General features: G+C 48.4%; 1 protein-coding gene and 1 long non-coding RNA gene across 5 annotated transcripts in view; one reads left to right on the top strand and one right to left on the bottom strand.

Moving 5' to 3' along the window:
• Window positions 1-345: 345 nt before the first annotated feature.
• SATB2 (SATB homeobox 2) overlaps window positions 346-26,954 on the top strand; it is a 140,094-nt gene continuing 113,485 nt past the window's right edge. The window contains exons 1-3 of one of the 4 annotated variants that reach the window (XM_061377486.1): window positions 346-361; window positions 6,682-6,760; window positions 10,406-10,624. In XM_061377486.1, coding sequence (XP_061233470.1) covers window positions 10,456-10,624 — 169 coding nt within the window. In that variant the 5' untranslated portion in view covers window positions 346-361; window positions 6,682-6,760; window positions 10,406-10,455. Of the gene's footprint in view, window positions 362-4,981; window positions 5,120-6,681; window positions 6,761-9,158; window positions 9,855-9,889; window positions 10,167-10,405; window positions 10,625-26,954 lie in introns of those variants that run through there. The other 3 variants (XM_061377495.1, XM_061377479.1, XM_061377505.1) reach the window with 3 other exon arrangements.
• On the bottom strand, window positions 5,893-7,415 carry LOC133225397 (uncharacterized). Its single transcript, XR_009729142.1, has 2 exons — window positions 7,340-7,415; window positions 5,893-6,835 (listed from the first exon to the last, which is right to left on the bottom strand). It is a non-coding gene; the product is annotated as an uncharacterized LOC133225397 (long non-coding RNA).

Raw genomic sequence — 26,954 nt, 5'->3', positions numbered from 1 at the left:
AGGTTGATACAGAGTGAGGGCGCTCACAAACTGCCTTTCTCTTCAATAAACGCGTGCAGAGACGCCCTGGAAACCGCGGGGCTGCTGCCGTTCCTGTCCGTCTTAGCAAGGCGGGATGTACAGAGCTGTACCCAGTGACGGAGCAAATACTCGCTAAGAACCGAAGGCGCCACAAGTTGTTGCACTGATGAATTGATCCAGTAATCACTAGAGCTATAACACCCTTATTTATGCTAAAACATGTGACGCTATCTTCAAAACGTGGTAGCTCCAAGTTGCCACCTCTTTATTACTTACACAAGCTAATAGGTGAAGTGACTTTTACTTCCTTTACCTGAAAGAGGCACAAAGAAGCAGACAGGTAATTCCACGCTGCTAATTTTTATGATGATGGGTAGGAAAAGGAGAGGTTGAAGTAAAAACTGGGCAGACCGATTATGAAATCTCGGAGTGTTGTAGGGAGAAGCTCTGATCTCATGAGATTTTTTTTTTTCCTTAAACTGCGTTCGCAGGTATGCTTGAAAATCTGGCACATCAGCCCGTGCGTGAACCGTTTTGTTCTGTCCGGAAGGATGGTTTGTTAATAGGTACCTCTTTTTCTCCGTCACCAGTTTGAATTCTCGCCTCACTGTTAGCGTTTTAAATCAAGTGTTTGGCTGCCGCATTTCAAGGTGCGGGGAGATGGAAGCGGTAGCTGTCCCTCCCGCTCCCGGGCTCAGCAGTTGCTATTCAGCTTCGAGAGCGGAGCGCGGTGAAGTTGCGGTAGTGTTATAGCCCCTCTCGGGTGAGACTTGCCAGGCTTGAGGCTAAAAAGTGTCTCGTATACAAACCGGTCAGAATATTTACAGGTAGTTGTGACTGTCAAATACTCCGGCGTCTTGACAAAGAGCAGAGATCTCGGAACGGTTCGTCTTTGGAAGGGTGGGAGGCTGCGGCGGCGGGGGAGCCCGGCTAGGGGCGGCGGCGCGGACTGAGCCCCGGCGCCCGTTCGCCCTGGGGACCAGGGTGCCTCCGGCTTCCAGCGACACGCTGGCCAGGAGGAAATAATCGTGTCACCCCCAGGGGCGGTGCGGGCGAAAGGCACTTCCTGGGGCAGAAGTGCAGCTGTTCACGGAGCAGAAGAAGCGAGGGCTGTCGTCCCCGCTGGGGACAAACTCGCTTGTTAGATGCTGATTTAGTTGGAGTGATTCCGTGATGGGAAGCAGACGAGCATTGCGTCTGGTCCGGTTTTGTAATGGGATTTCAAACTGCGGGTACAGCTAACCCGTCCCTCACAAACCTGAAATCTATGGCGGGAGCGCACTGGCCGCTTGCTGCGGGGAGCCGGGGCAGCCGGATGCCTTCCGGCCCCGCAGGCCGGGTGAAGCGCTCGGGCTAGTGGCACACAAGGCTCAAGGAGGAATCGCGCTCACTGCGTGACAGCGGTGCGTGGCCCCATGGGCACCGCTCGCTGCGCCCCCCCCCCCCCCAACTCCGCGCTCTGACCGCCGCCGGTGCACGGGGCTGGATGGGAACGTGTGGAAGCATAGCGGGGGCAGACGGCGGGCAGGCTCCGGGCAGTATCCCCAGGCCTCCGCAGCCCCGGTGTCTGCAGCCGCGGGAAGCCACGTTCAGGCTGTCGGGTGCCGCTTCTGCAAGGCCATCGGGGCTGCCCTCCCACCACCTTGAACCTGCTGGGAGCGGCAAGCAGCCTCAGACCCCAGGTGGTCCTCTTGCAGGCCAAGTACCAGTCCTGGCCCCCAAAGCTCTTTGTAAGCTTTTGCTCATATAGGCGGGCAGAGTTTTGAGGCCACGGGAAAAGATGATAGGGCTTTTTTGCAGGAGGAAAAGCGTCAGGATTTGGCCTTTTCCTGCCCTGGAGCCACATGGGTGTCCCCTTTGCAGAGAGAGCGCCCTTTGAGCCTCATTGGTAGCAGTACATGGCTTGCCAAAACCTGAAGCGGCTGAGCGGCACCCCACCAGTATCTTGCAGCTCTTCAGGTGCGCAAATTTCGCTAGGGACGGGGGCAAGCCCGGTTCATGGGGCCGGGAAGGCTCTGAGCTGGCTGCCGTTTGCTGGACCTGGGCTGTGGGAGGCTTTGATGCTCGTGTGTGTTAGGGTGCGTTTCCTCGATCGGTTCAACGGCATTTTTAGCCTTTGTAGTTCAATAAAACCTCTGTTGTTTATCTTCACTTGAAATCCCCTGCAATGTCTGCCCCTTTTCACTGAGCAGAGCAGCAACCTTCAGTTATTTGCACATAAATGGCTAAATTCTCAGCTCGGTCCCTTCAGCCCGGCTTCACCAGCTGCCGGCTGGGCTCAGCTCTGTCTCAGGCTGACCTGCCTTTGGCTTCAGGGGGAGCGAGGGAGGGAGGTGGGTCTCCCCACGGCTGCGCTCCCCGAGCACCATCTCTACTGGAAGAAGCCGGCGGGAGCCGGTGCCTTGCGCCGCAGAGCGGAGGCTTCTCTGTACGCATTTGTTGGTGGTTTGGTTTTTCAGGGGTGTTTTGCGTGCAAAGATCAGAGTGTCTGTTACAGACGAAATTTGGATTTAGGAGGAAAATGTCACCCTGCTCTGCGCAGGAGTCAGTCTCTATTCAGCTGCGTCCTGAGGAATGAGCACGGCGGAGACGGCGAGGCTAGGGCTGAGCGCTGCTCTCGGGAAGGGCGCTGGGAATCGGCTCTGTCCTCCCGGCGCTGCTGAGGCCTCTCCTCCCGTCTGGTCTCCGCCGGCCGCAGGAACTTGGAGAGGATTTGGGAGGCGGTGGGTGTCCAACGAGGGCGGGTGGTACTCTGTTTCCAGATCGGAGCCGGGCGGGGGAGAAGGGCTGATATCTTGCTAATTTACTTAAATCGTTGCAATTAAAAACGATCCGTGCCTCAGGGTACGAGTCCTCAGCCCTGCACGGTCGGTATGTCCTGCTGAGCTCTGCCGTCTCTCGCACCCGCCCCAAGCGATAGCACGGTTGGGGGGAAAAGCGGCTCCCTCGGCACCCCGCAAACACCTCTGCACCCCGCAGACACCTCTGCACGCATCGGGCTGGCTCCCGGGCAGAGGCGGGACGCTCGCCGCTGCAGCCCTCCGCCGCATTCGTTCATGCCGTGGCTCGGGCGGTGCGCGGCAGGCGGGACGCGCGTTTCCCGGGGCAGCGCCGCTCGGCGCAGGCATCTCGGGGCGAGAGCGGGACGCGCCGCCCGGCCCGGGGCAGACGGCACCGGCGTGGCCTTGGGCTGCTGCAACCAGCAGCCGCAGCTGGTGCTCGGTGGCGGGGCTCGTCTCGGAACTTGTTAGTCACTTCTGTCTCGGATCTAAGGAATTTTCCTTAATCGCAACGAAGGTAGCAAAACTCTTCCTTCGTTTCCAGTTGTAAGCTGCTAATTTGAAGGAGAAGAGCCGCAGGGCACAGGCGGTTCGGTCTGTGCTCTCTGCTCCTGACAGTTGACAAATCTAAACAGATCTATTTTAGAGAAGCTGTACAAAACTGAAGAGTCTCTCAAGTCTGTTAAGGTGAGGCGGGTCGATGAGCGTGAAATCTCACGGAGGAAATCCCTCGCGGCTCTCACTGCAGCGTGTGATTGCGGGAAAAACGCAAGCCTGCGGCCAGCGGGACAGCCAAAAGCTGGAGAAGGCTGTGAGGAGCAAGGGGAAGCTACAGATTGCAGTGGGAGCCAGAGGGCAGGAAGGAGCCGGGCAGGACCCTGGCAGCGGTCGGCTCAGCCCGGCTACAGGCGTCGCGCCGGCCAGCTCGTTGCGTGCGCCCGCCTCGGACGGGGCTGCGCTGCTTTCTGGCACCGAAATAGGGTGTAATAACACCTCCGGCCGAGTCTTTCCCTTCCCTGTATACGTTTGGCTGTAGAGATTTCCTCTCCTTTATCCGCAGCTCTTTCTCTACATAACTAGTGTTAGCGGCAAAGGATTTATTAATAAAATCAGTGAGGGGAAGGATGAAGACGAGGGCAGAGTCTAGCAGAGCTACTCGTTCGGTCGGAACTCGGGCGCCATGAAGACGCTTTTTGTTTTGTTTTGGGTGGGTTTTTTTCCTTTTTCGTTTCTTCTCCCCCCCCCCCCCCCCTCCCTTTTCACCGGCACAGCACGAACGAGCCGTGCGGACCCCGAAGAGGCTGGGGAAGCTCCCGCGGGGCCAAGGCGCTGTACCGCGGAGCCAGGACTTGCCAGGCGCTCGGCCAGCCGCCCGCTTAGGCTTAGTCTGCCGTCAGGAAATCAGCGGTGTTCGGCTGGGAAAGGGCGATGACCCGCCTGTGTTCCTGTTGGGGGGAGACGGAACTCTCCCCTCGAAGTGCTGTGGGAAGGGCTGAGCTCCTCCTGCCCTTGGGATCAGGGATATTTTCGTTTCGTTTTAGCTTCACCTCCTAAACCTAGCGCCGAGCTAGGGATCGCGGTAGTGTGGCGCAGTAGGGCTGGACGGCTCGTCCCCGACGGCGGGAGCTAAATGTAGGGGCTGCTCCGGAACGGGAGGCCGGCTCCTCGGCTGCGCAGCGCCTTTCCGCATCCGCGGGGGCAGCGTCAAAAAAGCGCACCCGGGCAGGAGGTCAGTCCCCATGGGTTTCTCCGGGCCGGCCTTTATGCCCTGCTCGGGCTGGGCAGCGGGTAACGGAGCCTCGACGGCATGCAGCGCGGCGGGCAAGGCGGCAGGGCGGAGCGGCGCAGTGGAGGTCGGCAGGGTCGGCGCAGGAGGGGCCCGGGCGCCCCCCTTAGCAGGTGGTGCTCGCCCAGCCCGGCCGCACCGGAGCACCGGGGCCACAGTCAGGGTTGAGCAGCGGCTGGCTCAGGCTGCGCCGGCGCCGGTGCCCGCGCGATGGCGCTGTGTGAAGGGGAAGACGCCGGGATAGGTCGGGCGGGTGGTCCGGTCTCGGCCCCGAGGAGCGGCCTCGGGCTTGGTCCCATCGCGATGGCAGCCGCTGGGAAAGGAGCCCAGGCCGAGAGTGAGCAGGGAGACGGGAGCTCTCGCCTGCGGAAGCCGCTCTCCCCTTCCCGAGTCCGCCCGCCCCGGCGGTGCCTGCTGCTGAGGCCGACCCCGCGGGCACTCGGCGCTGCCCCACCGGGGCTGCGGGACCACCTCGCTCTCATCCTGCCGGCCGCTGCATCGTCGCGGCAGCTCTGGGCCTCCGCGCTTCGAAGTAGTGCCCGCGGGCGGGGGGCCGGTGCCCCCCGGGGCCCAGGTGTGCGGCAGCCGGGGTCCCTCTTCGGCCCTGGCCGCAGCGCTCTGCCGCGCCGGGGGGACACCAGCCCGGTGGTGGGGCTGGCGTCCCACGGGCGCCGTGGCTTCCGGGAGGCACTGGGCGAAACGGGAGGAAGCCGGCGGAGGGGAGAGCACACGGGAGCCCGGCGGGTTCTGTCGGGGACGGCGGCGCTTTCGGGAGCAGCTGTGCGGGGTGAGGGCGGGCCCGGTCCGGGGGGCAGCACTGCGGGCGGCCGAGACGCGGGAGCCTACGGCAGCCCCAGCTGCAGCCGCCCGCCTCTGAAGCCTGTGCAGGCACGGAGCTCCGATCGCTTCCATGCGTTTTGGCTTTAAAAGCGATAGTTAATGAAAACCAAACCTTTCCAAGGAGGTGTTTTTGTTCATTTGTTTTGTTCGAAAATTTTTTGGCTATCAAGCACTTGAGGCGTCTATAAACTTGGGTAACGAGGAGCGCTGGGGACTCGGAGCGCACCCACTCCTGCTCTCACCAGAGTGCAAGAGCAGAAAAGTCTCCTACTGGAGCTCGTGTTAGAAAACGGAAAAGACGTTGTTGTTATTATTAATTAAAAAAGTATTAAAAATAAACAGTTCTTTTTATAGCGAGGTTTATAGCTAGGACGAATGGGAAAGCAATGGGAAATAATCGCCTTTTTTTTCCAGTGGAAATAAGGACAACATGTGAAAATTACGCACTGAAGAAAAAAAAAGGCATTTGTAATTTGAAACAGAAATAAAAGGCTTTTATTCGGAAAAAATATGTAAAAGAAAAATAAGCATCGTGTATCATAAAATCTGTCTAAAATAAGTGATGTTTACAAACCAGAAGTTACCAACCAGCAAAATTTACACGCGCTTGGTTCTGTTTCCCCTCAGTTTTACGAACAAGCCCTTTTGCTTCCGCGTCGAAACTCTCAACTGATTACCGCTCTCGATTTCGAAATTAAAAGAGTAATTTGTGTAAACGTTCAGTTTACAAACACAGGAATAAACACGTATTTGGCAATGCCGATATTCCAGGGAACGCGCAAATAAGAAACCAGCTGTGGTGGGGAAAAAAAACCGAACGGGAGAGAAAGGTGCAGGGTATTCATTGCAAATAAAGCAATCGCTACATATATATTTAAATGTATTTAATTGTATGCATTATTCAAATGCCCTTCTGACTAGTTTAATAATTTAGAATCGATAGTTTTCCTAAAAACTTTATAAAATATTTACCCTTTATAAAATATTAATCGATTAACAAGGCAGCGGTGCTCTTAGAGGAGCTTTACTAAAGTCCTGTAATCGCTCTGCCGCCACACGTCTCCGCTGGTAAGGAAAGGATCACTGACAAAATGTAAATGAAGATCTTCAAGACGGTGGTGTTTATAAAAAAGCTCATTAATGGGCTTGGATTGAATCTCTCCATCCATCCACATCATCAGATATAATAATAGTAACGAATCAGACAGGGAAGATCCTGGCTAAACCATTGGCATTTTTTTTTTTTTTTTCCAGAAGTACTGAAGTCCTAAATCACCAATTCTTCTAACTTTCTGGCCATTGATCCGCGGGGATTCGTAGTTCAACATCAAAGGTAAGAACAAAACATTATTCGATTATTCGATAGCTGGTGGAAAAGGTTCACTTCCATGTGAGAACGGCTGATGAGCTTTATCGGATTTAGGGGAAGAAAAAAGGGGGGGGGGGGGAGAGAGAAAAGTTAGCTCGACTTATTTAAAAAGAAAACCGAGAGTTCTCCAAACTTTGCGTCTCCTTTCCGAAAGGGACGGCAGGAGGAGACCTGGCCGGCGGCAGCCGCTGCAGAGCTCTCTCCTCCTCCGCAGCCTCCCCGCTCCCGGCACCGGCGCTCGCTCATCCGACAGCTCCCGGAGCCCCGACCCTGGCGGCGGCCCCCTTCGCCCCTGCCTTCCGCTGGCCCCCGCCTCTTTTCTGGCTCCCCCAAACTTCAGCCGGCGGCGGGATGCGGCTCCCACCCCCGTTCGCGGCTTGCTTGTCCCGAGGAAGGCTGGTACCGCGTCTAGACTTTGGTGGCGGGCTCCCCTGCCTCTTCCGAGGAGAGAAGAGACGCGAGTGCTTCGGCCGGGGCGGGAGAAGCCGCACTCGGCGCTGCTTTTCGGGGTCGGACTTGGAGCGAAGCGATTATTTCTCTTACCCTGACCGGGGATCCGCTGCTTCTCCCGGCACCGCTTCCAGGGAGTCCAGCGAGCCCCGGGCGCTCGGCGGGCGGGCGGGCTTGTCACTGCCGCTTGGGGGAAACGAGGGGGGCAGCGCGGGGCCAGCGCCGGCCGTACTCCCGCGGGAGACCTGCTCTTCCCTCCTCCTCTTAACCCCAGGGCATCACTGGTGGGGCTCGCCGCTCCGGGACGACTGCGTGCGGGCTCGGGGCTACCCCTGCTGCCCACCCTGCACTCCCCGGGCCTTCACGAGGCGGACGGAAACCTGCCGCCAGGGCTGCCCGGTGATGCTCCCTCCGTGCCCCGGGAGAGGGGGGGTCTCCCCGACGCCCCCAACCACCCCCCCCCCCCCCAGCCCCCTCTTTTTTTGACCCTCCGGCGCCACCGTAAAAGGCAGAGCTCTTAAGGGGGCACGGCGGGGAGGGCGGTGCTCTGAAGGGAGCCAGCGGCGGACGGGAGGTGTGTGTGGGGCGGCAGTGGGCATCCCGGTGCCCACCGCCGCCCTTACTTCCCCACCACCTTCCTTCCGCCTCCCGCCTCCCGCGCTGGAGGGGATTTCCTCGGTCCACCTTAACGCGGGGCTCGTTCCGCCGCCGGGCGGGGAGGGCTCGGCGGTTCGGGGCCGCAGGCTCATTCCCCTGCGCCCCCCGGGCCGGGCAGGGGGCGCTGCGAGCCCTCGGGGCGCGCTGCCGGGCATGGCCCCGCCGGGGGAAGCGCCCGCGCCGCTGCCGCCCGCCGCGGGGAGAGGCGCGGTGCACCTTACACTCGAGGGGGAGGTGGCTGCTGCCGAGCGACCGGCGAAGCGACCGAGCCCGCCCCGCCGCGACTTCCCGGCCGGAGCCTTTCCCTTCCCGCCGGCTGCACTTAGGCAGCGCTGTCATGCCCTACCCGGAGCACCGCTATTAAATAATTTAGCGGTGGCAGCAGCAGCTCTTCCCTGGCGGCTTGTCACCTCCTCCCGGCCCCCACCATCAATTATTCAGGGCCAGCCCGGTAACTGCCTGGAGCCGGGAGCGGGGATCAGAGCGGCGGTTGGGCCCTACCTGCGGCCGGGCCGTGCCGCCCGCTTTCAGCTCCCCGGAGGAAGCGGGACCGGCCCTCGGGGCGGCAGCCCCGCCGCACCGGAAAAGTTGCTGCCGCCTCGCCCCGGCCGGGAGAGGTGGCGGGAGGGTTCTCGCCGTCGCTCGTCGCCCCGGGAGGGTCGCGGTGTGGCAGGAGGTGGTGAGGCCGTACCGGCTGCGTCGGATCGACCCCGGCGCCTGGACTGGATGCCGGTGGCAGCTTCGCTCCTCCCCGGTCGGTCCAGTCTCCCTAACTCCGACTTCCCCTCTAAGACCCCTTTCCCCCCTTCCCCTTCTTCTCCCAGCTCCTCCTCCTCTCCTACTCCCCCGGCCCTCCCCCAGCCTGACTGCCCCTGGCCTTGCGCCCTTCCGCCCTGGGTCTCTCCTGTCACCACCGCCTCGTCCTGCCGCGCTTCCCCTTCCCCACCCAGCCCGCCCTCCTCCCTCACTCCTCCCTCTGTGCGGCCCCGCGCTCGCTTTTCGTGTGCGAGATGTATTATTTATTTATTGGTGTTTAATTTCCTGCCAGGTGGGTCTCTGCCTCCCACCCCTGGGCGCAGCGGGCCGGCAGCGCTGGGGCTCCGCGGGGCGGGCCGGACCCGGGGGACGGGGGGGGCTGCTGCGCGCCCGTCTGCGCCCGATCCCGAGATAGCACCGAGACTTGATTTTTGCGGGGGGGCGGGAAGGGGGAGGGGTGTCGGAGGCGAGGAGGGGTGGCGATGTTTGGGATGCACAGCCCTGGGACGGGAACGCCGCGCAGACAGACAGGCAGACACACACACACACAGGCGTGCACACACACCAAACCCGAAACCAAGGACAACCCCAAAAAGGACTCACTCTGCCTCGATGACTCAACGCAACTAATAACCGTTTCTCCGCTCTCTGTGGCGACTCCCTCCTGCCGCTGCTGTCGCTGGCAGAGGAGGGAGCGATTGAAAGTGACACACCGGGGGCCGCCGCCGCCGCTTCCCCGCGCCGCTAGGCACCCGCCGCCGCCGCGGAGCAAGGGGTAGCGGCGCTCCCTCCTCTTCTCCTCCCCCCGTCTCCCCCGGTATTGATTTTCTCCGCGGAAGGTGTGAGAAGTCGGCTCTCTCTCCTCTCTCCTCCGCGCCGCAGCCGGCGGCCCCGCGGCTCCCCGCCCCTCGCCCCGACCTCCCCGCTCCGCTCCGCTCCGCTCCGCTCGCTGCCCGGGATCCTCCGGGAAGGGGCTCTGGCCCCTGCCGCCCCGCGCAGCGCGGGCAGCAGCCGCGGCCCCGCCGCCTCGGCACCCCCGGAGGAGGGCAAGGAGGGGGCTGGGGGTGGGGGGAAGCAGTAGAAGGGAAGAAAGCGGCGTGAGAGGAGGAAGCAAGAAAACTTTCCACCCTGGATTCTCTACTTCTGATCCATGGACAGAGCCCAACTCAGCCAACTTACAGACAGGCTATAAGCAGTAAGTACAGCGGCAGCTCCCGGGAGCTGCTCGCTAGAGGCTTTCTCGCCAGCAGCCGGCTACTCGGTGGCTGCACAGCTGGCCGGCGCGGGGGGGCCATGCCAGCGGGGCCGTCCGGACTGGCAGCCTCTTCCCCACGGCTCCCGGGGGCGGGCCGGGGCTGAGGCCGGACCCGGGGTGCAGCACCTGGCCGCGGCGGGCGGGTGGGCTGCCCGCCGGCCTGCCCGCCGCGATGGGGGCCCGGAGCGCAGCGCTGCCTGCCCCTGCCCGCCGCAGGTTGGGGCCGTGCATCGGGACTCGCGGGCCGAGCTGGTAAAGTGGCCCGGCCAGGCCGGGGCCGTCGAGGCCGAGCTGTTCGCTTTCAGCGGGGGTGCTTTCTCCGGCGGTGGGCGCGGGGCGGCATCGCGCTTGGCCGGGCACTCGCCCGGCTTCGCTGGGCTGAGCCGCCCGGGGGACACGCTGCGGGGGCCTTGGCGGGCGAAGGGGACCCGGTGCCGGGCGGCTGTCCCGGACGGCGGTCGCTGAAGCGCCCCTTGTTTCTCTTCCCCTAGGTCCGTGCTCCTTCTACTGCGACCTGCCAGCGGGAGCCGCGTCTCCGAGCATGGAGCGGAGGAGTGAGAGCCCCTGCCTGCGGGACAGCCCCGACAGAGGCAGCGGCAGCCCCGATGTCAAAGGGCCCCCTCCCGGGAAGGTGGCCAGACTGGAGCAGAACGGCAGCCCCATGGGCACCCGAGGGAGGCCCAACGGCGCCGTCACCAAGCCCGTGGGAGGTAACCGTGCGGCCGCGCTCACGGCGACACCGCCGTCCGGCACGGCCCGGCTTGGCGGCCCCGCTGGCACGGGGGCAGTTGGCGGGCGGGTCGGCACCGTGCGCGGAGGGGCGGCAGGTTCGTGTGGTGGCCGCCGGGCTGCTGCCCGCTTTCACTGGAAAGCGTTAAGCTGCTCAACTCCGCTGCGGTGCCGCGGTCTCGGGGCAGGAGTGGGGCCGAGGTCTGCGGCGTGCAGAGCCCGCTCGGCAGAAGGCCGCCTTTCCCCAAGAGGCCACCCCTAGGCCCGAGCTCTGGCTGGGCGGCTCACAAAGGCCAGGCCTAATCGCGAGCTGGGCCGTGCCCTCGGCGCTTTCTGCGTGAGCACTGGCGGATCGCGCCGGGGCAGCACCCTGGCCTGGCCGGGAGCTGCCAGGGGCCCGGCATCGTCTCCAGGTTAGGTCAGGTCACCCGGCTGCGTTCACGGGTGCGGGTGGCATGAGGTACGTGTGTTACACCCACCGCCACAGCGCTGAGAGCGGGGTCCCCCGGGTGGGAAAAAATGGCAGCGTTTATGTTTGCATTTAGGGATATGTTTGGAGTGGTTTTAGTTTCCGTGAGTAGCGTTTTGTAGCCGTTGTGAAAGAGGACAGGGCAAAACGCGGGCAGGGTTTAACTCAGCCAAATTACCGAGCATTAGTTGTTCAGCATTCCTGCGATTCTCTACTTCAACTTTCATATGTACTTTGGTATCTAGTTGTTGGTCAGTTCTGTGTTCAGAGCATAAGTAACGCTTGTGGTTGCTTTTATTTTTCCCTTTTGTTCCAAGTAGCTAAACTTTCCAGTCACTTCTCCTAAATACCCTCTTTTTTTTTTCATCTTGACTCTGATACTACATTTAACACGGTATTCCTCATGTTAGGAAAAATACCTTTAAAAAACTTGGAATTAGCCAGACACTGTGAGCAAAATAATGCAGGGCAGGCCACAAATAAGTTGACCTTAAAAAAAATCCATCTCCTTGTATTTATGTTTTAAAATGTGCAGCGTGGCAACACATAAATGTAGTTGCTTGTACACAACGAGTTTGTGTAAATGACACTTCAGGAGATACTTTGATATGGTCATCACATGACTCTCTATTACGTGAGATTTATTTAGCTATTTTACCATTAGATGCTTGTTTTAGACCTCTTTGGCTCAATAGGCTTCCTAATTGCTGAAGTTTGCTAAGGAGCTGCAGATTTTAATTTGATTTAAGAAACATAGGATTCATTTATGTACCTAATGAAGGGTAAGGGATCTCACCAGTTTTTTATGTTTCTTGGATGACTATATGTCTGGGTTTTTAACGTCTGCTTTGTGTTCTACTGTTATGGGAAAAGAAGAATCAGCTTTGCAGTGAAAGACTTGTACTATTCCATTTACAAATCAGTGGAGGAATAATCTGTTGAATAATTGTAAAAATGAACTAGCTAATCATGTAAAAAGTAATAGATGTAGTTTTGGATGCCTTTCTTGAGACTGAGGCGTTATAGCTGGTTTTAAAGAGAATGTGAGAACTGGAACAAAAATCTTTTTCCTGGGGGCATTTATAGAAATATACTTTAAAGGAATATTTTTAAATGTTTTGGAATATGTGTTGCTTTCTAATTGCAGCTGTCTTTGCCAAGAGAAATTCACCGGCTTGTATAGTTATATTGATGGTTCAGCTTGAATCTGGCCTGTTAGGTTATGGAAGATTTCTTCCACTTAAGACAAAGACTCATTTCTGAAAGCAAACTTTTAAGAGCTTACATTTTCGTTCATTGCTCTTAAGCTCGTTTATAAACTTGGAGTAGATTGGAGTGTAAAAGTGTGTGGGGATAGGAAATTCAGGAGGCATTTTATTATTGTTTTGTTTCTCCTTAGCTGGTGTTCTTTAAGCAGTCTCAATTTCTTTGGTTTTAGGCTATTCATAATAAAGTTTATTCATTACTCCTTATTGATACTGAAAGCAAAAAGAAAATTATCTTTGTGTGAATACTTACCTAGGTTCTATAATACTCAATACTAAATTAGTTAAGCCGGATTTTTTTAATAAGATAATGGTGCTGTTTAAAATTGATTTCATTTTTTTTTCCTCCTGGAACTGCTCTCAAGATAAATCAGTGTAGTTAATTTCCAGATATTTTTTTTTTCTCTGCTCTTTGCACGTTTGATCTTTAAGAACCTGTGTGACCAAGTGATCTTTTTCTGAATGCAGATCACACCGGTTCGGGTATTTCTGGAAATCTGTGTCTTTGCAGTGATCGCTGTGGTGTTGGTCATTTTTTCACTTGAGTTGTGGAACGCAGCTGTAGATGTTCGTGGAGATGCTGACTTAACATACTGGCACATTAGTATAAAATGTCTCTTCAAATAAATGTTAATAAAGGCTATTTTAGTATTGCTCCTAGTGTTTGATAAAAAGGAAACTGTTGAAAGTCATAGTGAAATCACGTCTAAGGCTTCAGTTGTCAGTCTTTCAGTTTATTTGTATTTTTCAAGCTCTAAGAAGCGCTAGCATTTATTGAATGTGAACTTAATTTGGGAAAGAAATTAAATTTTTCTGGAAACTAGAGACCATTTTAGGTTTTATTTTATTTTATAAAGTGTATCTGAAGGTTTTGAAAGAAAAGACAGATGCTAGCAATTCTTTTTTTTCATCTCATTTTGGGCCTTAGATATGTAAATGCAGAAATTCCTTCCTACTTGTCAGGTGGCTTTTTGGTGTAATAATATCTGTTTCTGAACCTAATCCCTGAGAGCAGAGCAATAAGCTCTCAACTAACTGGTGCTGTGATGAGCCTGATGACCTTTGGTAACAAGTTTTATAATCGTAGTGTTTGCTGCAATTATTTTTCCAGTGACTTCCCTGAGAAAGAGAAATATTGTAGTGGTGTAGGTGTTTTTAGCTTTCTCTGTAGGTTTATGAGTGAAAAAATGTATTAAAATAAGCTTTTGTAGTGCAGACAGAAAATCAATTATTCTCATGAGAAATTTTGCCTTATGACTCTACTTTTTTTTTGTTCCTAACCTGAATGTACTTAATTCAAAGAGCCATTATAACAGCAATAATAAACTAACGAAGGTCACAAAAAAGATAAACGGGGTCTTAAAGGTTGTGTTTAATAGGGGATTTAAAAGTTTTGGTACTGTTTACGATGTTGTTAGCGTCAGTCCAGCGTGTTAAGAGTCCAATTTCAGTTTGCCTGACTAACCCAGTGCTCTCTGAAATGTTTCAGCAGTTATCTAACCAGTCTGTTTAAAAACCTGCATGTAATAAAGCACAAGTGCTCAGATGTTCAGGAGAGGCAGGTTTTAGAAAGGTCCCTGGCAAAAAAAGGCTTATATCGCTTTAAAAAACATATGAAGCCTGGGAGAGAGTTTAGAGCAAGCAAGAGCACTATGGTGTTGACAGCTTTATATCCCTGTTGGGTAACATTCACTTACTAGAATTGGCGTCTCCTCTCAGTTAGTAATTCACTCCATAAGGATTAAAAAAAAAAAAAAGGGATGATTAATGGCTAGGAAACGTATATTTACAAAATTGTTGATTTCAGTTCATGAACTTGTTTGTATATAAGTGGATGTGCTTATATATATTGTATGCGTTGGTTTTGAAGAGCATAGATAATAAGCATTGAAAATCTCTGAATGCAGCTTAAAATGCTGGTGTGCAAAATGAACTGTTTCGAAGTTTGGTTTTGCTGAAATAGAAGCATAGAACCAAAATATAGCCAAGAGAAGGTGTTCAAATTTGGAGCAGGAAATAACTGCAAAAATTTGCTGGTTAGATTAGTTTCATGCAGCCTGACAGTAATACCTTCTTATTGATGAAAGTGTTAAAATAATGTGATTTAATTTGGAGAATAGTAATAGAGGAGAAAACTTTCAGACAATTCATACTGAATGGTATGTTCAGGGTGATCGGGAGCTGTGGTTACCATGCTCGTACAAACTCAGATGCACCAGAAATCGTATGCAGTGACTCTTCAGAGGGCTGCTGCTGGTTGCTGTAAGCCCGGTAAAGTTCTGATGTGTCGCAGTCTTGTCTGCTTAGGTGTAGTTAGAAATCAGTTTTAATATGTCTCGGGGGTGACAGAAATGCCGACTGAGGATGGTTGAAGACCTGTTTGTCAAAATCCATTCTGAATATTTCTGAAAAATTGTCATAGGGTTTGTGCTACCTTTTATATATTTTACAAGGACTTAAAAGTACTTTACTGGAGAGAAAATCCACTTCTGTACAGTTTGATCAAATTTGCTCCTCAGTTCTAAGCGGTTAGTTAACATTAAGCTTTAAATGGTATCCTGACGGGAGTAAGGAGGCATGTTTCACTTGTCCTTACCAATTGACTAAAGTGAAAGGTTAAGTTTTAGACAGTCTTCTTGCCTGGATCCTAGATGAAGAATATCTTCCTGCTGCCTGAAAGAAGTATACGTCAACATATAGAAGCGTGAAAGCACACAATTCCTTGTTAGTTCAGGAAACAGCAGTATGTGAATGTATTTCATGTTTTGTTTCTGTTGCAAAAGAGTTGGAAAATGTTGCTTTGTACTTTGATATAATTCAGTAGGGGTGATGAGGGAATGTAAATTCTTCGATTTTACGTGTTTCTGATACATAAGGAGGAAGAGGCTTCTAATTAAGCAGGAACAGTAAGAAAAGAGAGACAGTGATTTCTTTTTCATGCCTGATGGCTAAAAATGTGTTTCTAGTCTTTTTGCTGTTTTCCACCCCAACCCCCCTTTTCCAATCAGATTATGTCATGTGAATGGAATAAACAGAGCAGTCACTCCTGAAGAGTCATGTAGTGTATCAGCTGTATTTTTTGCTGAGGTAGAAAAAAATAGTCTTTATGTGTTTCAGTACTTGGTCTGTTATTAAAATAAAGACACAGTTGGTTAAAATACATGTCCAATTGAACATACGCATTAAACAGAATATAGGGTATCCACCCATTCGGTGACCTAGGCATAATTTGATGTTTGGAGTAATTTTGGACCTCTAAGTTGCATCTGCAGAAAGCCACCAGCAATTTTGAATTCAAGATTTAAGATTTAGCTGTAGTAAGATTTTATTGTTTCCCACAACAATTCCTAAGTGTGTCATCTCCCCGCTTCCTCCCCACCCCATACCCATGGCCACGTTAGTTAACTAGACGCTGTTATTTCTCAACGTGGACTAAAGGAAAGAAAAAGAAACCCGCATCTTTGAACAAGTCAGTGTTAATTTCCCCCCTGTGACTTTATAAACTGAGCCCTGCTTTTTCTTAGTTTCACTGGGATGGAACAGAATATATTTACTGGCAATTATTTATAGGGCAATTGTTTGAAAACGCCTGCTAAGGTGGGTCTGTGAGTGACTCCCCAGAATTGTTTTATGCCTGAAGAAGATGGCAAAATCGCATTAACAACTGTAAAGATGCCAGTGAGGAAATGTGCTTTCAGGAAATTAAATAGCAACATATTTCTCACTCAGAATGTAGATGGATTCAGACATCGAGGGAAGAAAAGCAGTATTAAGCTTTTAGTTATGAATAAACACTTAAAGGTGAGGTATACAGATTCCTTTCCTAAATAGTTAATTTTTGGGAGTCTTTGTATTTAAATTATTTTACTGTGCTGATTATTTTATCTGGATTTGAAAGTAGAAAAAACCTGGCATAATGGAGTTGTAATCAAGTCATCATTTCAGCAGACAGCTATGTCATGTTTAAATCTTATAGTTTGTAGCACAGACTTTCAGATGGTATCAGTTACTTTAAAATACCTTTGAAAGTGTTTAATACTCTTCATGGAGGTACTAGTCTGAATATTTATTTTTGCAGTAACTTTCTAGCATTGCTGTTTTCCGTAAAGCTGTCTGTGTGGAATGGGGAGGAAAAAGGCCACAATGGTGATTTGGAGCTTAAAAAAAGTACTTGGATCAGTAAGGTTTTTGTCGGTCCCACTGACACAGAAGATGGTAATATAATATGGCATCTATGATGTTGTAAAATGAAGACGAGTTTACTGCAGTTATGTATTTATATTTGCCAATCAGCTGTGTGACCTGTTTAGGAAAATTCTTATTTTTGTGATTGAGCAGTCCCCAACCTGCTTTTAAATCTTATTTTTAACTGTTTCAAAATAACTGAAAAATCTGTAAAACTTAGGAAGATTTTATTTCGAATCCCTAATTGCAAGGCATAGATAAGTTAGGCCTTTAATTACCGTCCCTTATAATTTAGTTAAATTAGTAACTGCTGCTGTGTTTAAGGATTAAAGGCCCAGATTTTCAAGGTATAAAGTATTACCAAGTCCCTTTGAATTGATACGATGGGGGTTTGTTCAAGATAACCTGTGTCTGATTCAGACTCTTAAGTACCGAGCAAGCGTGCTCTCCTTTAGAATCTCAGAGTGGTGTTGAAACCAGCCTGCTGTGTTGAACAAGGAACTGATGCCCTTCCTAGCTTGGAAAAAACTGTCTTGTGGTAATTGGTTCCTACTGCACGGAATGTCCTGGGTCAGCTGCATCGGTCCCCACAGTGACATGTGTCACTAATGCAGATGGAGGGAATAGTCACAGCAGACAAAAGGCAGCTGAGTATGTGATAGCTTGAGAAATGTTTTCTAGCCTTTAGACATACTAAAAACATTGCCCTCCAACAAGCTTTGTACTTGTTGCAGAACGCTCATCAGCGACATCTCTGCTGAGGGGTTCCATACAAATGAGTTTACATTGATTAGTGGTACGCAAGGCAGAAAATACGCTCTGCCGTTTAATTCAGGGGAAATTGTTAGCACATCTAGCTGGGGTTCTGGTGGCCATTCATGTGCTGACTGCTTTAATACATGCTATGTTCTCAGCCAGCAGGTCATGTTGTCCATATGATCCCAGTTCTATACTTAGGAATTTCTTCTTTTTCTTTTTTTTTAATTCCTATGCTTTGTACCAAAGCATGTACTGCAGCTCTTGTGTGTGCTTTGTCCCTGTCTTCATTTGTACTCATCCACATACTATTAAAGAGAGAATATTTCATTTCATATATCCAATTTTATTTCCTTCATTTTAGAGAACTTTGAAAAAACCCATGAATTAGTATTTTAAGTTGGTTTTCCTTTCTAAATACCTGTACTAACTTTGCTGGTATCCCCTGAAGATTTATAAGCAGACCAAGATGTCAGCTTTTGTCTATTAGCAATTTAAGGCTGCTAACATTGTGAAACCCTTAGAAGCAATGTTTGGAAGTTGGTGGTTTTTGTTTTGTTTTGTTTGGGTTTATTTTTAGTATAATTCTTACTGTGATTGTTAAAGATGTGACCACTGATGTTGCTAATATTTAAGGACTTAGTAAAATCTCCTTCCAGAAGGCATTTCCACTTGGTATAAGGTTGCACAAATAATTTACAGAATTGCTTCAGAAACTGAAGCAAGAGCCCTGCATTGCTAATACTGTAAGCTGGGCAGAGATCTCATGTCTGAACTCAAGATATATTTTAAATTTCCTGGCAAATGCTGAATGATTACTGATGTTACATGCAGCAATGTTAGGAAAAGGAGGTAGTCATTATTTGTAGATGCTGTATGAAGGGAACAGAAAGAACTCGAGGAAAACAGGCAGGTACTTCTAGATAGAGTTTAAGCACATGACTTGTTTTATAAATAGAAAATTACCTAATAGCAAAAATTGTCAGTCATTTCGCTGTAAGTGATGTTCCTGTATTAGATGGACATGCAATATTAAACAGTCTGAGCACAACTGTACCTTGTTAGTAGCAATGTCAGCAAGGTAAAACAGCTCAGAAAGAGATTAATAAAAATAACCTGTCAGACTATATTTTAGATGAAGCTGCAGCATCTCCTGAGATAACCGTACTCCCACTGCATTTTCAGAGTGCAGTAGAAATTTCTTGTACTTAAATACGCTCCCTCCATTTTTGTTCCCCAAAGACACACACTGAGATGAAAAGGCACTCTATTGACAGCAAATCTTTTCAGAAGTACTAAATCCGGCAAGAAATGTTGTGAGGGGAGTTTCTTGTATGAAACCCCACGATTCGCATCGCTGCATCCAGCCACAAGGTTACTTTCTCTCTGTCTCAGACATTCTGTTCGACTTGGGTAATGTTGAGAAGCGGACGATTAGTCTGTCTTTACTTGCGTATCACTGATACTTCACTCTCTGTAAGTTGCTGACTTTGTCTGCATTTGGAGGGAAACTTCAGCTAAGCGAGAAGATTCACATAGAAGTATTTACCATCCTGGTAATCCAAACTCACAGAAAGTGTTTTGTCATAAATTTAGTTGACAGGCGTATATTGGAAATGAAGCATGTCATTTTCAAAACTATAACCAGACTATTTTTTGAGAGTCATATAAATTCATATTTTGAGCATATTTTGGTTTATACGCATTTCCATTATTTATATATTAAAACTAGATGTGCACAGTTTCCAGCCTTATTATTTTGAGTGGTTATTAAGAAATGTAGTTATAAATTATGAGTTATACAATACTTTGGAGTAAAAGGTGATTTTCATAATGTCTCTTCCCAACTTACAAATAACTTTTTTGCCATAATACAAACATGCTAGCAGAGCAACATGATAGATGTCTCTTTAAGTATCGTAGTAAAAGAAAATGACTCGTATTCAGAGGCTATGGATAGTTTATGTTGTTTTGGACCCATTTCCCAAGCAGTGATCGAAAACAGATTACAATAACAATTATACAGTCAGAAGATGCAATATCCATTTCTGTTTTAATTGAGTGAAAGAATAATAAAAACATCATTAAGAAAAATGAGGTGGACCTGTCATACACTCTACCAATTTTTAGGCTTGGAGAAAATGCAGAGTAACAGAAGTGCAGGCTTTTTTATTTTAGTTTTTAATTTATTTTTTTTTTAAAGCAGAATTTGTTCTTCAAGCTTAAGGTCTGGATGGTAGACTTCGTATGGGCTCCTGTGAGCAGGTATGTAGTAAGAAGTGGTGCTGCTTGACAGTAACGCTCAAGTTAGGCATTATCTGAGTGTCTGAGTTTGGTGTAATAATGAGTGTAATGTTGTTGTTATTGGTTTTAACCTTCCCGATTATATTGATATGATCATGGTGTCAAAATTGACTTGCCAAATAGGTGAGCTCAGAGAATGCCGTGGATAGATAGAAAGTAGTAAGAATGACTTCTTTCTCCTTCAGAATAACAAAGTGTGCTACTTTATGGTTTGCGTTTTTTTTTCCCATTACTTTTGCCTCAAAATCTGTGGATGTATATGCCAGTAAGAGTACCTGGTCTCTTAAGCCAGCGCTGCCCGGGGACTGACTCTTCTGTGACTCTTCAGCTGCTTCACCATCTTGGCCTACTGATTAAATCCTATAAAGAGAAAGGCTCCGTGCTGGGTGGCACTTTTCCTTGAGAAAGGACCTGACTGTAGTTGAGGGCCCAAAGCTGAGGGAAGCTGGCTCTCCATTTTCCTCGAAGCCGAGTCCTAGAGCTGTAAGCAGAAGTGTCCTTTCTGCCATACCATACGTTGGGAGAGATCGATCCTCTCTACGGTAGCCTTGGTTCTCGTCGTGTACCATGCAGTTTCATAAATCAACATTTGGAATGGCATCCGAAAGTGAACCGGGAGCCAGTTCAGCCTTTGGAGAGCAGATGTAATCTGCTTTCTTTGGCTAACACCTCTCAGCAAGCACATGCATTTGCACTAGCAGAAGTATCTGATTCTCTAGGGTAGCTCTGTGTATGTCATGTTGTAGCAGTTCAGCCTGTTGAACCCCAAAAGCATGGAATGCTGACTTTTCAACAGGTGGGTCTGAACACAGTAGGTCAGCCTGTAGGTGGGTCCTTCCCACTCTCGCCCTAAAATATTAAGTGGCTGAACAAAGTAAGTGTACTGTGCATACCTGAGAAGGAGGATGTACCTGTTAATTCTTTCTTTGTTCTTTGACCTCTTGACTTGTTTGATAAAGATGTGTTAGCTGTTAGGCTAATGTGACCTGCTGCCTGATTAAAGGTGAATATTCCTAAAAGAATGACTTTCAAACGGATAGTTGTCAAACGTGTGATCTTGCCTGTGTGAAAATGAGGAGTGTTTCCCTCACAGCTCTTGATCTTCTGGCCTTGAAAAAGAAAGAACATGAGAGAATGCCACTCAGAACTTGCTCTCTCTCTGCAGGGATGTGGGGTGTGGAAGATGGAAATCCTAAGAAAAGGCCAAGCCCCAGATGCGAGGTCTTGTCCCATAATGGGCCACGCGTGCAGGCTGTCTGAAGATGATCTGCATGTTGACTGGTGAAAAGGGAGACAGAGGGAGAAGTTAGCTGCTTTCTAGTGAACCGAGTCACACAGTGGCTTCTGCTCTTTCTTGGTTGTGGCTCACTCCTCCATTTATTTTCCCACTGATGATCTGATGAAGATGTCTGTGGTCTCCTTACACCAGAAGAATACCATCTAGTAATGATGTTGCCATAGCAGTAGCTGAAAGCGTAGCAGGATGAAGGGCTCCATCAGTAATCATTGAGTTTGATGACATTTATTCTGAGACAGAGTTTAATGTGGCTTGTCCTATTGTGTGCATACTTGCAACTTTTGCCCGTAACCAGTTCTGCCGTATCTATTGATGTTGTCACTTAGAAATGAGGTTTTCTAATGCTGCCAGTATTTAAAAGACATGAGGGAAAGCAGCAAGGATTACAGTGGTTACAGTTGCATTCAGCTTGTCTTATAGCTGGAGCCTGCCATTAGGCTCGAAGATAGAGATGTAGGTGCAGTAGTTCCATTAGACTCTCCATCAACTCTGTCTGGTGACATGAAGGAGGGGTGATATGATTTCTTCTTTTTCTTGCCAGGGGGGTGATTCACAGAGGAATGGACATAAAAGAAGAAAAGAGCTTGCTGGTGGGTCCCAGTGGAGATCCTAAAACAGGCCTGAGTGTGGTACGCAGCTCTGCTCCAGAAATAAAACCTCAAACCAGCTACAAAAGCTCCTCTGTTACATTCCAGGGGACTTATCCCAGTACCAGGAGACTGGTTAATAGAACCTTCATTAAAATGGTTTTGCTAGAAGATGTTTGTCTTTTTTTTTTTTTTTTGCTTTAAAAATTACATAACCTGGTGGATCTGCTAGCACCACCGAAGTTAAGGGCTTATTAGTGGTTCCAGTTTTCAGGGTTTAAAAATGTTGGTCATTAAAATTAATTCTAGGCGGAACTTGGGTTAGAAAGTCTTAGCCCCTTAGGCGAGTTTTGTTACGTAGTTAAGAGAAGAACAGCACAAAGCAGTCCCCCAACCTAAAAACCCCTCCCCAACCCTAAACTTGTTTTTTAAGTTACAGAAACCAAAGCCTAAAACTTATAGGATATTAATGGCTTAAGATGATTTTTTAAGAACCCACCAGTTTAATTTAAAAGTGTTTCCCTCACTGGTTTTGAGTGAAATTAGTGTATTTTCCATTAGTTCATAATGTAAAGTACTGCTGCGGGGTATTTTGTCTTCTTTTTTAACTGGGAAACGAGTTGAAACAACTGAAGCATTTTACTTAGGAAAAATGTAGCCATCGTGTCTTCACCATTGCCTTTTGCCATGAATGCTTGGGCTCAGAGATCTTGCGTGTCCTGTCCAACCTTCATGATTCCATGATTGGGTTCTATGAATTGGGAGGCACGCACATGGTTCTGGCTGAGGGCATGGTGCTGGTATCGCCAGGGGCAATGCTGCAAGTCTGGGGGGGGGCTGGCAGGGTAAGCTGAGCTGTCTGCTAGAGCAGCAGACAGCTGTTTGTGCTGCCTTCTGACTCAGGCTCCCGTAGAGCCCTATTTTGAGGTTACCATTGCTCTCGCTTCTCACTCATTTAGGTGGAGAGCTGAAAGCGGTTTATTCTCCTCTTTAATTGCTTCTCCCTCTTGGCTGCCCTGTGTGTGTCTGTCCCTGGGTTCACCGGGTAACACAAAGTGCCTCAGCGTTGGATTCAGATCGAAGTTTGGGTTGAGTTAATGCAACTAGTTTAGCAAAGGAGGGTAGTTACCAGAAGCAGCTGATCCACTTTGACTAACAAAAGGCCTCATCTCCCAGGAGTAATAACACTTCTGTCCCAGGCACACAGCCGGAGAAGCTGTGCTAGAGCAAAATACTCTGTATCCCCTCTCAGTTTCCCATTTCTCATTTGTCTCAGCACATGCTCTGAATGTGGCTTTTCTTTTATACTGTTTTTCTTGAGAAACTCAAGTATTATCAAATCAAGTTACGAGTTTCATAATATGTTTCTGTGGTGGAATAGCGGCCTGGAATATTTCGTGTTAAACAGTAAAGCTGTTATTTCAGCTAGGGGAAGGATTCCTTGGCTAGTTAAGCTGTCAGAAGCAGGGGACATCTGCAGAGATGTTAGTGACTTCTTTATAAGATTTCCTGAGATCTGGGATAGTTGCGATGATTTGGAGACTGAAGCTGCAGAAAGGACTGGAAGCTGAAGAAGGATGTAAATAATATCTTGTGGTTTGCATTCACCATTGGCTAAAACATAATATGTAGAAATGCATTTCCTGCCTCCAGATTTATTGAATATGCAAAGCCAGAAAAAATAACTGAGGAGGAGGAGAAAGATATTGTCCTTAGTTTTACTTCCTCTGGCCCTCCTAAGAAGAAAATTCTACAATGTAATGTTATTTAAGCTGATTTTGTTTTTGGCAAACGTCGTATTAAAATCATCTGTGGACTGAGCTCTTCTTTACCAAATTACATCCTGGAACAAATTATTTGCAAAGGGCTTATAAACCCATGAAGAGTGGGAGTTTAAGCGCATCGCATTACTGGTTATATGCAAAATGAGATATCTCACGTTTTGTATAGAGCACACAGGAGAGCAGAGGATTAGCAGGAAGTAAGGTCCTTGTTTTTAAACAAAACCTTTTGCTGTAATGAGGTCCTTGATGCTTTTGTTTTGCATAGGATTGTATGGCTGCAAAGCTCCTGATACAGTGTCGTGTATTTGACAGAGATTTCCCGCTGGCCTCTGTCAGTGTGCACATGCAGCTTTCTTCACGTGGTTCCGAGTGGTTAGTGACAAACAACTGCAGAGTCATTCCTGCAGTCCCCATTAAAAAAGATTTACAGGGAAAGAATTCTCAGCCTCATAATGAGACTTGTAAGCTGATGCTCAATATGTAAAAGGCTGAAACACATCCCATTTACCCAAACCAAGCATTTATTGTAAATAAGTTAAGTGCCGACAGCTTATATTCTGTCCGATTTAATTATATTTATAATTTATGGAGTAGCTTGAAAGTGAGCCTTAATGGACATGAGTAGCCCTTTGCTGAAATGTGTGAGCTCTCTCTTTTCCACCTCATCACTGAATTGCAGTGGTATGGGTTGAACCTGGGATCTGCTTCAAGCCTGATCCCTCTTGAGTGGGAATAGTCTGCGTGGCACTGTGGAAATGGCATGGTTGTGCCTGTTCGGCATGGCATTGCATATCCTGTATCTGCACCTCTCAGCTGGGTTCTGCAGGGTTTTTTGGGGAAGATCTCACGTAATCACCAGTTACAGCTGCACTTTGGTTTAAATCAAAGTGGTGTTGAGATTAGAACAAAAAACTGTTTTTTCAAATACTATTTGGTGTCCTTCGTCTTAGGAAAAAACCCCAAGCAAATTTTGGAATGCAGTTGATCTTTCCTCATTATGAATTTATCTTCTCTCATTATATGTGATCTTAAAGGTCTTTTCCAACCAAAATGATTCTATGATTCTAGGTTTTTTCAGCTAGTTGAGTCTTAAATAGAAACCTCCTGTTTATTAGCATACGCACTAGGTTTTCATTCCGCATCACGTCGGGATTTGCAGTTTACGCTGTATTGAAGAAGTGATACACTGAAGCTTTGAAGCTTCACCTGGCTTTCTATTTTATTTCTGGGTGGTGGTGTTAAGTTTTTCAGAATAGAAATTACAGATTTACATTGCTCTAGGATGTAGGATGGCCACCTTTGGTGCAGAAGTTCAGGTATTTTCGGATAACTGAAAGCTGTCAAACTGAATTGTCTTTCCTTTACAATTAGAGCTGCACGATGTGAGGAGGAGACCCAGTAAACCCCTCCTGTGCTGCATGGACGCAGATTTCTACCTTTTAAAACAGCTTTCTCAATTCAGGTTCATTTTCCAAATTTGTTTAAGAGAATGAGAAAGAGAGTTAATACCAAACTGGTATATGTAAGGTCAGCTCCTTTGCGGTAAAAAGAGAAACAAATAGCTGCGCTGCTTTCCCTTTGTTGCGTTTGCTGGGTAAAGGGCTCTTGCCTAAAGAAAAAAGCAGAAGCAGATTTGGTTTAGGAAATGTTTGTAGTTTGATTGCTTCCTGTGGTTATTGCCAGTTGTGGAAGCATGCTTTATCATTAAATGTATGGAATCTTTATCTAGATAGTTTCTGGACAACCCATGGTTTGCTAATTGAGCTTCCCCGTCCCAGTCGCAGGGTAAGAGTCTCACGTTAGAAGTCCAGCTGAAATCGCTGTAATTCAGTGTTTAAAGGTGTGATTGGGGATAAACCTTTGTGGATTCTGCTCTTGCTGTTACCTAATTTATTTCTTTCTCCCTCACCCCCACCCCATGTTGGAAAGAGAAGCTTAGAGAATAACCCATGTTACGGTTTCTACTGGGGGAAATGTTTTCTGCATACAATAATGAAGGGTTTTCAGCAGTTCATAAATTTTCAAAGAAATATCTTTCTTTTTGAGCTCCCATCCATAGAAATGTACTTTGTCTGTGAGGGAGATTTCTCTGCTTGTGTGTCTTGTGTTCTGTTTAAAAAACCCCACAACAACCACCAACAAAACCTAAAAAACCCAAAGAACAACAGCAACAACAAAAACTTTATTTTCCACTTTCTTCATTTGATAAAAATCTCTCCGCTGTAGAATGATTTCCTTTGGGTTTGACACCACCATTTGATCTCGGTTTTTAATAATTTTGGTGGGTTTCACTCCCAGAAGAAAACATGCTTGTGCGGTGAAGTATTCCCACTAGAAATGTGGGAAAACCTCATGTTACTCAAGGCTAAGAACTGGCTTCTTTATTAATTCCCTGCTAGACAACCCCTGTACAGTAAATCTTTCCATAACACCATGCTGTTGAAATTAATCAAGCTGATGTTTGGAAATTGTTCAAATTAGATTAAATTAAATAACACCTAGACAGGGCTTAAAACTTGTGCTGATGGAAACAGATTTTAATCTAAAAAGACACAAATTTTACTGTGCCTCTTCTTACTGGTTGATCTTTATCTTGTACTTATTAGGACACGCAAGCATTGCTCCCTGTTTAATGGCTGGAGAGGTGGGTGGCTGAAATAGTTTAATATCCTCCTCAACTTTCTGTATCCTTTTCTTTTTTGCGTTAGGTACCAGCTCTGTGGTGGTTATGAAGTAGACAATGTGTAGAAGTTCAGTGTTGATCGTATCACCTTTATTACTTGCTTTAAAACATGCACTGCACAAAGTATCATTTGCAAATGAACAAAAGAAATAGTGCAGGACTTCTTAGTATCTACTCTCTCTTGTCCTTCTAGTTGGTCATTGGAAATTTACAGCTTTTACTTAGAAATTTTACAACTGAAAATGTTTTCCAGGGAGCTGCGTGTCTGGGGGGGGGGGGGTAAAAATGTAATGTTTTATGCAGCAGAGTGTCCAGAATTTTCACTTCTTGAATGAAATGGTGGATTTGCTTTCCTTCATTTATTACGAATGGACTGCTCCCTGGTGAAATTAAACTATAGCTTTAAATGGACAGGGAGTTAAAAATGGGCATTTAGAGACAGGTCTCTGACGCATATTTAATTTCTTCTCAATTTCTTTGCCCCTTAGAAGAGTCTCAGCAAAAAACGCAACTGTGTTTAGAAAGTCATCTCTGTTGTCCCGTGAAAGCAACAGCAGAGCTTAAATTCATCCCTGATTTGTAATGTTTGTTATACAAAGTACCAGTTTTTACTAACCATTCTGTTCGTCTGGGGAGTAGTGGGGACAGTTTTTCCCTCTTCCATCGGAAAGGAATTCTTGATGTGTGTCAATGTCCTTATAAAAGCCTTAATGTAGATCTTGGTTTATGCTCCCCTAACATTTTATGCAGATGCTATCTCTGTGGGGTCGAAGCTCTGTGAGAAACATGAAAGAGCTGCTTGTAAGTCAGTTAAGTGAATTAACATCAAGGAGAAAAAGTCTTTTGTATAATTTGTGATCACTGTCAATGTCTTGTGTGCATTCCAGTATTGTGTTCATCCTTTAGGGGAACAAATTGTTTCCTTTTTAGCCCTCAGTTTACCCCTCATTTTCTCCATGTGTGAAAATCAGTGCTGTATGT

This window comes from Neopsephotus bourkii, unplaced genomic scaffold (assembly GCF_033783945.1).
Source record: "Neopsephotus bourkii isolate Nb327-2 ecotype Australia unplaced genomic scaffold, CSIRO-AGI_Nbou_v1 NB_196, whole genome shotgun sequence".
Classification (NCBI taxonomy): Eukaryota; Metazoa; Chordata; class Aves; order Psittaciformes; family Psittacidae; genus Neopsephotus; species Neopsephotus bourkii.
The sequence above is the reverse complement of the archived record's forward strand: the minus strand, read 5'-3'. Positions and strand labels throughout refer to the sequence as shown.